Source organism: Mytilus trossulus, chromosome 12 (assembly GCF_036588685.1).
Source record: "Mytilus trossulus isolate FHL-02 chromosome 12, PNRI_Mtr1.1.1.hap1, whole genome shotgun sequence".
Taxonomy (NCBI): domain Eukaryota; kingdom Metazoa; phylum Mollusca; class Bivalvia; order Mytilida; family Mytilidae; genus Mytilus; species Mytilus trossulus.
The window spans coordinates 38749954-38760262 of NC_086384.1; the positions used below are offsets into that span (position 1 = coordinate 38749954).

The window sequence follows — 10309 nt, forward strand, 5'->3', positions numbered from 1 at the left end:
TTAAGAATGGGAAATGAAAAAAGGAACAGAAGTTTCGTGTAGCTGTTCCTCGTCTCAAAATTCTAGGTAAAGCTTCAACACGGATACAAAGCTCCCACATGATATGCATATACATGTATGATCGTATGTGTTTTGTAGTGTAGTCGTGAGAGTTGTTCCCTTTGTATAATAATCCCTATTTGTCTTGTGATTATATCTGACTCTGAAATAAACATGCTTTAGAAATAAATGTGTGTTTGTTGCTCTTTAAAAGCAAATATAACTTTGGCGGCATGTGGGGCATTGCATGTCCCCCACGTACGTAATACACAGCAAATTGAAAACGGTCCACCGCATCAGATTGAGCGGAATCATTTGCTATAAATTTATTATGCCGATAGGTTAGCAGTCTGCAGTTACCTTACTTGTATTACCAAAAAACTATGACATACATCACAGGTCATGTGACAAGTTCAACATAATCTAATAAATTATAATTAAAACAAGGAACAAAAGTTTGAAACAAAATCGTCTATATTTATAATCGTAGACATTATTCTAACAGGTTGATCTTGAATGGTCATCCAAAAGTTCTATAAAAGCTTATTTCATATAGATCTGTAATTTAAAAACAGATAGTATCAACAATACAACATTTTTGTTTTATCAACCACATGCAGCATTGGTATATTGTCTTGATGCATTTAATAATAATACAACTATAACGCTGCGATTATCCCAAACTGTATATGGACCTACAACAAAAATAAATATCGTAAAGCACATGTATAGTATAATAGTCAATTTTAAATTGTCGACTTGGACAAATTGTTTCTAATTTTATAATGGTTAACACTAAGTCAATCCTTACTACTCGGCCGTTCTACATCTATTGAAAAAGGCCAAGTGGTTACGATTGTTCTGAAATATGTCATATGTTCATTATATTGATTCGGTCGTCGCTGTCAATAAAACCGTATGGAAGGTAGTGTTTTGTAAATTGTTTGTTTTATTCCGTTGTTTTTCGTATTTTGTCATGATGTCTTCGGTTTCTTTGCGACTTGTAAGTGATGTTGGTTTTACATTCGGTATCTTTCGCCCTTTTTTTTTTTGGTTATCAAATCAGTATAAAATTGAGAATGGAAATGTACAAACATCTTATTTCTACATTAAAGTTACAACAATCAGAGAGAAAAAATACAAGAAATAACTAGGTTGATTAAACAGATGATAATGTTACTTGTATTCTAAATCTGTAAGAATATTAAGGTTTAATTTCCATACAAACCTCGTACCTTTCACTCTATGGCATACTTATACAGCCACCGTTTCCTGCAGTTACTTTGGATGGGAAAATTCCACAAAGTGTTTCAGCCATATGCAATCCTGGCAGTTGGTTTACTTTACAAGTCGTAATTACTTCTGAAATGACAAAAGAAGGATTTGCACACTGCTTCAGGTATAATAAATGATTTGCATTTATATTTGCTCTGATGCATGTACATGTATATATATTTGTATTAGTAGTAATAGGCATGTTACGAAAAGGTATATTCTCGACGCTGAGGTTGACAAAATACACTTTAAATTTGGGGACGGTGTCAAAACATTGACTATAGATAAGAATTAGATCATGTGCGTCTTGATGAATTCAAATCACAGTTATATAGAACATCATTATGTAACATCCTAATATTATGACAATTGCTTTTGTGATATTGATGCTATCATACGACATGAAAGGTGTCCGCGTGCAAGAGTGGGTGGGCTAGAAAAAGGGGGGCTGAGAGTTATACAAGTTCATTCGATTCTAGATTGATAATATATACATAGTAAGCCAGTTAAATAATAGTTTTATTGTTGTATTACAGTTCCTGAAGTTTAATGTGTCACTCCACTAATCCAGCACAAAGCTCTACAGTCTGATTGATTTATTCTCTCGGATGTCTCCATCAGCTTCCAATAACTCTGAAAGTTTTGAAACGCCTTATATCGTGTTCGACATATACCCGCCACTCTGATATACGCAAATTTTTTTTTTTTACATTTTCTTCTTTCTGCTAGTGGGTTAGCTCTTAGTTGGTGCCTTTTTTCAAATCTAACCCTAAACTGGAATCCGCTTGTATTCGCTTCACTTATGAACAAAGTGTAGAAGTCGGCCGAGAACCAGCTTAATCTAACCCTAGCTCCCTCCCTCTCCCTGAAAAAAAAATCTGGTAGGTCCATAGAGTAGTAATAGGTACACGTCTTTTAAAACGCCATTATATAATTTTTTTAGGAAACCCCTAGCATCGTTAGCTTAAATAGAACAAAGACCCTTCGGTCATCGGTGTTAATTTTTTTTATTGTCATTTTCTTATGAAATGGTTGGCGAATTTCAACAAAACTTTCCCGAAATTTATAAAATACAAAATATCTGCATAAGGTGGTGTGAAGGTGTAAATGCAAAGTCAATATGTAATGCTTTTGAAATTCTGCAGGAAGGTTCAACTGATGAGTAGTGAGTCATATTTTACATAAACCTCATATCGTTCTGAACAGGCATTAAATATTTGCCACTGGACTTGATGCAACCAATAGTCAATCAGTCACAAACACCTTATAAAGAAAATACTAATTGAGCTGAAACTCTTTGAATTAGGACAAAGTTGCTTGGAAAGAAATAAAGAAAGAAAATATATGCCCTCGAAGCTATGTGACCGGGAGTAATAATTTTCTAAACTAGAATGCAACATGTTTCAAGTTAAAATTGTAAAAAAAAAATCATGTTTATGTGTTTTAAAACAAACTCCGTTAGATAAAAATTTAGGTGGCAAATAACTGGATCAAAATACATACACTTCTTTGTGTGTTTTTCAAAACTATATGAAAATGACCGGTACATATATATTTACGAGCAGATATAAAGCAGATTATAATACTTAAGATTATGTGCAAGGTCTATCATATTTGCAAGGGCTCGCCGAAATACATAGGTAATCTCTTTTCTGTTTTGACACAGTCCCCGCATTTAAAGTGTAATTTGTCAACCTCAGCGTCGTGAATATACCTTTTCGTAACATGTCTATTAAGAGAATGCTTTGCACAGGTTTATCTTCATATACGTATTGCTGTTGCACAGTTAAAATTTAAATTATTGTTGATAATTTTGTACTGAATGTTTCGTAAATACGTCTTGCAATGAGCTTCGGATGCCAACTCTACTAAACATTTTAACCTCCGTTTTGAGATTATACGATTCTATCAGTAATTTTTCTCTTGGTGTATATGTATTAAAAAAGGAAAGTCCATGCATTTAAGTAGGTGTGTTCAAAATACATGACTGTGATCAGTTCAATAATACAATTCTGTGAACAAAAATCTTAATTCAGATATTTCTTATTTGCATCAGTTAGAATTTACTGTTTCGAACTGACTCTGGGTCATATAAAAATTTACATGAAGCAGAGCTAAACTAGTTTTGTAAGTATTCAAAGATGCTTTTTTATACCGATCAGTAGTTATTATTACTTGTGCGGATTCAGGCGGCAGTGCACCAAGCGCCCAAGCGCATCCAACTTTCTCCTTGAAAAATTAAATGATAAGAATTAACGTTATTCAAAAGGATTTTTGTGTGTGTCAAAATACGGTTCTCTTATTTCTAATTCTCAGCAGCACCCCTCCCTTTCCCCAAATCAAATCTTCCAAAATTTAACACTATTAGGTATGGGTAAATTCGCATTCGTAATAGACCAGAATACTGTTTAGAGCACCCTCCCCCCACTGAAAGTTAGATGGTTGTTTCTAACTGGACTTACCTTTACAATCTTCCAAGCAAGGTGGTATTTTTTTGCCCTCAATGCAAATTGGAACGTGTATTGCGCATGCTATTAACTGAGACCGTGTTCGTTCTATGGTACAAAATTTAATCTGTTCGAGTATGGTGCCCAAATTTATATCTGCAATTTCCACCGAAGTATGTCCAAGATAGTTTGGAAAGGTTGTTACATTGAATCCATATTTAGCACAGTGTTTGCTTTGGATTGTCTGACAAGCTGTGAAAAAAAAATGTTAGAATAGTAAGTAATGTTGCCAATATGACAAAAGATACAGAGTGGACGTATTTTTTTAGTTGAATATCATTTTTTTTTAATTTGGTGGGTATAGTTTTACCAAAAATAAAAATCGAATTACAAATACTCTAAAGGAATGCGTGCCGAATTTCTTAAAACATGAAATTTAATATCCAAGAATATGACAGTTTTCCTCAAACCACGAAAATTGGTACAACCAAAATCCGAATCCACAGAATTTTAACGACGGTGGTCTTGTGAGAGTGTGCACGCCGTGAGTGCAGGCGTGTACGGTTTTCCAAATTCGTTTCAACTGAAGAGTTTAAAAATAAAGTGTGTTGCTTTTCCACTAAGTGTGTTGCTTTTCCACTAAGCACGCGACATAAAGTAGTTAGAGCAAAGACAATTATCTAGTATATGTTAACTTGTGGATTATTTTGAAGTAAATAACCAAAAATAAATACATAAATGAATAGAAGAATGAGTACAAAAAAATCGAAATTAGTAAATAAACAATGTCATATTATTCTAATAGTAGTTGCATAAAATATGAGGGTCTTGTCGAGGGTGATGAGTCTTATGTAGACGAAACGCGCGTCTGGCGTATAAAATTATAATCCTGGTACTTTTGATAACTATTTACACCACTGGGTCGATGCCACTGCTGGTGGACGTTTCGTCCCCGAGGGTATCACCAGCCCAGTAGTCAGCACTTCGGTGTTGATATGAATATCAATTATATGGTCATTTTTATAAATTTTCTGTTTACAAAACTTTGAATTATTCGACAAACTAAGGATTTTCTTACCCCAGGAGTAGATTACCTTAGCCGTATTTGGCACAACTTTTTGGAATTTTGGGTCCTCAATGCTCTTCAACTTTGTATTTGTTTGGCTTTTTAACTATTTTGATCTGAGCGTCACTGATGAGTCTTATGTAGACGAAACGCGCGTCTGGCGTATAAAATTATAATCCTGGTACTTTTGATAACTATTTACACCACTGGGTCGATGCCACTGCTGGTGGACGTTTCGTCCCCGAGGGTATCACCAGCCCAGTAGTCAGCACTTCGGTGTTGACATGAATATCAAGTATATGGTAATTTTTATAAATTTTCTGTTAACAAAACTTTGAATTATTCGAAAAACTAAGGATTTTCTTACCCCAGGAGTAGATTACCTTAGCCGTATTTGGCACAACTTTTTGGAATTTTGGGTCCTCAATGCTCTTCAACTTTGTATTTGTTTGGCTTTTTAACTATTTTGATCTGAGCGTCACTGATGAGTCTTATGTAGACGAAACGCGCGTCTGGCGTATAAAATTATAATCCTGGTACTTTTGATAACTATTTACACCACTGGGTCGATGCCACTGCTGGTGGACGTTTCGTCCCCGAGGGTATCACCAGCCCAGTAGTCAGCACTTCGGTGTTGACATGAATATCAATTATATGGTAATTTTTATAAATTTTCTGTTTACAAAACTTTGAATTATTCGAAAAACTAAGGATTTTCTTACCCCAGGAGTAGATTACCTTAGCCGTATTTGGCACAACTTTTTGGAATTTTGGGTCCTCAATGCTCTTCAACTTTGTATTTGTTTGGCTTTTTAACTATTTTGATCTGAGCGTCACTGATGAGTCTTATGTAGACGAAACGCGCGTCTGGCGTATAAAATTATAATCCTGGTACTTTTGATAACTATTTACACCACTGGGTCGATGCCACTGCTGGTGGACGTTTCGTCCCCGAGGGTATCACCAGCCCAGTAGTCAGCACTTCGGTGTTGACATGAATATCAATTATATGGTAATTTTTATAAATTTTCTGTTTACAAAACTTTGAATTATTCGAAAAACTAAGGATTTTCTTACCCCAGGAGTAGATTACCTTAGCCGTATTTGGCACAACTTTTTGGAATTTTGGGTCCTCAATGCTCTTCAACTTTGTATTTGTTTGGCTTTTTAACTATTTTGATCTGAGCGTCACTGATGAGTCTTATGTAGACGAAACGCGCGTCTGGCGTATAAAATTATAATCCTGGTACTTTTGATAACTATTTACACCACTGGGTCGATGCCACTGCTGGTGGACGTTTCGTCCCCGAGGGTATCACCAGCCCAGTAGTCAGCACTTCGGTGTTGACATGAATATCAATTATATGGTAATTTTTATAAATTTTCTGTTTACAAAACTTTGAATTATTCGAAAAACTAAGGATTTTCTTACCCCAGGAGTAGATTACCTTAGCCGTATTTGGCACAACTTTTTGGAATTTTGGGTCCTCAATGCTCTTCAACTTTGTATTTGTTTGGCTTTTTAACTATTTTGATCTGAGCGTCACTGATGAGTCTTATGTAGACGAAACGCGCGTCTGGCGTATAAAATTATAATCCTGGTACTTTTGATAACTATTCCTGATTTCTGCATTATCATTATGGTTTTTATAAAAAAAAAAAAAAAAAAAAAGAAGATGGTATGATTGCCAATGAGACAACTATCCACAAGATACAAAAATGACACAAACATTAACAATTATATGTCACCGTACGGCCTTCAACAATGAGCAAAACCCACACCGCATAGTCAGCTATAAAAGTTATTTACTTTCTTCTCTACTCTTTTTTTTTATTTTTACCAATTGTCTCATTCTGTTGTTTTGCTTGCCTTTTTGTCTCCATTATTTAATGTTAACCAAATTTGTTTCCATGCTAAATAAAATCGGAGACCATCATTTAACCCCAACATCATGTAAGTAAGGGTTTTATTGATTTTGTAAGGATTTCTACGGAAGCCGGTTAATGTCAGGGTAGAGTTTTATTTTTAAGTCGTTAAACGACTTAGCTAACTTGTTTTAACGACTTAGCTAAGTTGTTATAACGACTAATCATATTCATCTTGTTATAACAACTTATCATATTTATCTTGTTATAACAACTTAGCTAACTTGTTTTAACAACTTAGCTAACTTGTTTTAACGACTTAGATAACTTGTTTAAACAACTTAGCTAAGTTGTTATAACGACTTAGCATATTTATCTTGCTATAACAACTTAGCTTACTTGTTTTAACGAGATAGGTAAGTTGTTTAAACGACTTAGCTAAATCGTTAAACGAGTAAGCTAAGTTGTTATAACGAGTTAAATTAGCAAGGTCGTTATAACAAGTTAGCTAAGTTGTTTAAACAAGTTAGCTAAGTCGTTTTAACGAGTTAGCTTAGTTGTTTAAACAAGTAAGCTAAGTCGTTAAAACAAGTTAGTTAAGTTGTTATAACAAGATAAATATGCTAAGTCGTTATAACAACTTATCTAAGTCGTTTAAACAAGTGAGCTAAGTCGTTAAACGACTTAAAAATAAAACTCTACCCTGACACTAACCGGTTTCCGTAGATTTCTCCCTTGATCTACAGATAGGATATTAAACCGGGATGGTGGTTTACGCGCCCATAGCTCCCCAATTCGGCATTTGTTATATTATGAAACAAACAATTATTCTTTTTTTTTCTTACTTACGAACCCTACCGGGTTTTTTTTCAAAATTATTATAAAGTTTCTAGAAGAAATCTTTAATTGCACAATAAGTTGACTCAAAATCTGAATTCGCACCTTGTCAGCTAAATATAATGCTTATTAATTTTACACGGTTGTCAATCCAAGCAGTAGTCGTACATAACATTTGCATGTTTTTAAGAGTTAAGTGTCATGTGAATTGATGTGTCAGTTCTATTAAAAATTGTGTCTGTACCTGTATAAATTGTGTACAAATTGCGTCTGTTCTTGTATATATTGTGTATAAATTGCGTCTGTACTTGTATAAATTGCGTCTACACTTGTATAAATTGCGTATGTACTTGTTTAAAGTGTGTATAAATTGCGTCTGTACTTGTATAAATTGCGTAAAAATTGCGTTTGCACTTGTATAAATTGCGTCTGTACTTCAGTTGTAGTAATTGCGTCTGTACTTGTATAAATTGCGTCTGTACTTCAGTTGTATTAATTGAATCTGTACTTGTATAAATTGCGTCTGTACTTCATTTGTGTCAATTGCGTCTGTACTTGTATAAATTGCGTCCGTACTTCAGTTGTATTAATTGCGTCTGTACTTCATTTGTGTTAATTGCGTCTGTACTTGTATAAATTGCGTCCGTACTTCAGTTGTATTAATTGCGTCTGTACTTGTATAAATTGCGTCTGTACTTCATTTGTGTTAATTGCGTCTGTACTTGTATAAATTGCGTCCGTACTTCAGTTTTATTAATTGCGTCTGTACTTGTATAAATTGCGTCTGTACTTCATTTGTGTTAATTGCGTCTGTACTTGTATAAATTGCGTCCGTACTTCAGTTGTATTAATTGCGTCTGTACTTGTATAAATTGCGTCTGTACTTCATTTGTGTTAAGTCTGTACTTGTATAAATTGCGTCTGTACTTGTATAAACTGTGCCGATCTGTACATGCATAAACTTAACTTTTAGTTTCTCATTTGCTTTTAATATTATGAAGGTGATTAACTTTGTAACCCCTGTCTAGAGTCAACAAGAAGTCATACCCTTTTCAGATTAACTGGCATTTTAGTGAAGGCGTAGGAAAATTCATTTCCATTGCAGTTACGAATTCAAGATTGGGAGAGGGCGGCTAAATATATTTTTCACATAATATGGATGTTTTCATTATGTCTCTATCCTTAAGATATTACTAAATATTCTTCCAAGCAGAGATAATTATACATTACAAAATACATTTTGCATACAGTCATATAATTTAAGGAGAGAATAGAACATAAACTGTTAATCGTATAGATTGTTCAAAGAATCAAATATGTTCCGGAAACGTCCAAGTTCTATCCATTTTTCAATAATGATTTTTTGCAATTTGAAACCAGCAAATGAATTATTGAGATGATGTAGATTTACAACAAGTAAGTTAATTTTATGGTAAACAAAAAGTAAATAGAGATGAAATGATAAAACACGAATTAGAAATCCTGAATTATTAACGAATGAATACTTCTGAAGTATCTAAATTCATAGTAAATCGCATGCATGTATAATGAAAAAAAAAGAATATATTGAAGCAATCGTTAATTAATAGTATAAATTGATATCTGAGTAATTTTAAAGTTTATGATCGAAAAAATAACTTACTTGGTGGAGCTATACCCGGAAAACCCGTTAAACCGGGCGAGCCATGCATACCAGACGAGCCACCGAATCCTGGTATCCTAAAACAAGTTACCAAAACGCATGAAATTGAAAAGAACAAAATTGCAGACACCACCATTAAAGCCATTTCTATCGCAAGATACTAATTTTGTCAAGAATAATAACCTATTGTTTTATAGACAAAACAACTATTAAATGAGGCACCTAAAGGATTTTCGGTAAATGACAATTCCCTTATAGATATTTCGGCAACTGACCAATTTGTAAACCTTTTTAATTTCTAAATAAAAATATGAAATGGAGTTTTTTTTTCTCTATATTCTTTAAATGAATGTCAATATTTTTCTTTGTGTAAAACCTGTGTGAAGAACCCTTAAGTGACCTATTACAATGAATAACTTATACAATATCTCGAGGCAATGGTCAACAATATTTCTATGTACAGGCCAAGAAAATTCAATTCATTTGGTTTACTTTAATTCGTACTTTTCGCCGATCTATGATTTTGATTTAAAACTCAATATGGAATTTATTTTTACTCAATTAAGTAAATTTTCTCAATTTTCAATTGAGTATCATGCATTTTTAAAATAAAATAAACAATCATTCCATCAAAAATTTTGTAATATTTTGCCTGAGGTAAGTTATTGACGTCACTTGTCCATTTGTGGACGTAGAAGTACAAGTTTGACATAGATATACATGGCAATAGACGTCATTTTGGTCTCTCAAAATAGTGGATGTGATTTGTTGTTTGTTTTTGTTTGTTTTTTGGAGTTTTTTTCCTTGCCTTATTTTGTTTGCTTCGTATTTCAAAATTGAAGAAAGGCAGCTTTTTTATGTTTTTCTTTTAGAATACAGGAGAAAATATTTAAAATAAAATCCAGTTTCTAACAGAAATTTCAATGGAAAATATCCAAACAAACAAAAATCAATTTGGTTTCACCTTACCGGTTCAAACATTTGGACATGTAATTTTATGTAAAGACAATATATCAACTTATAATTAACTTATTATGTCCAGTCTTTGACATATGAGATGAGCTTCCAAACAATAAAAGGTCTTTTGATAGACATATATAGTTTAGACGAGTTCGATCAAGGTCATTGATCAAAGTC

General features: G+C 33.4%; 1 protein-coding gene across 1 annotated transcript; it reads right to left on the minus strand.

Annotated features, from left to right (window-relative positions):
• Positions 1-495: 495 nt before the first annotated feature.
• On the minus strand, positions 496-9452 carry LOC134693331 (frizzled-4-like). The gene is made up of 4 exons (XM_063554086.1): positions 9173-9452; positions 3777-4013; positions 1275-1401; positions 496-734 (listed from the first exon to the last, which is right to left on the minus strand). Exons 1-3 carry the CDS (start codon positions 9315-9317, stop codon positions 1283-1285), a joined length of 501 nt encoding a protein of 166 aa, XP_063410156.1. The 5' UTR covers positions 9318-9452; the 3' UTR covers positions 496-734; positions 1275-1282.
• Between the last annotated feature and the right edge of the window lie 857 nt (positions 9453-10309).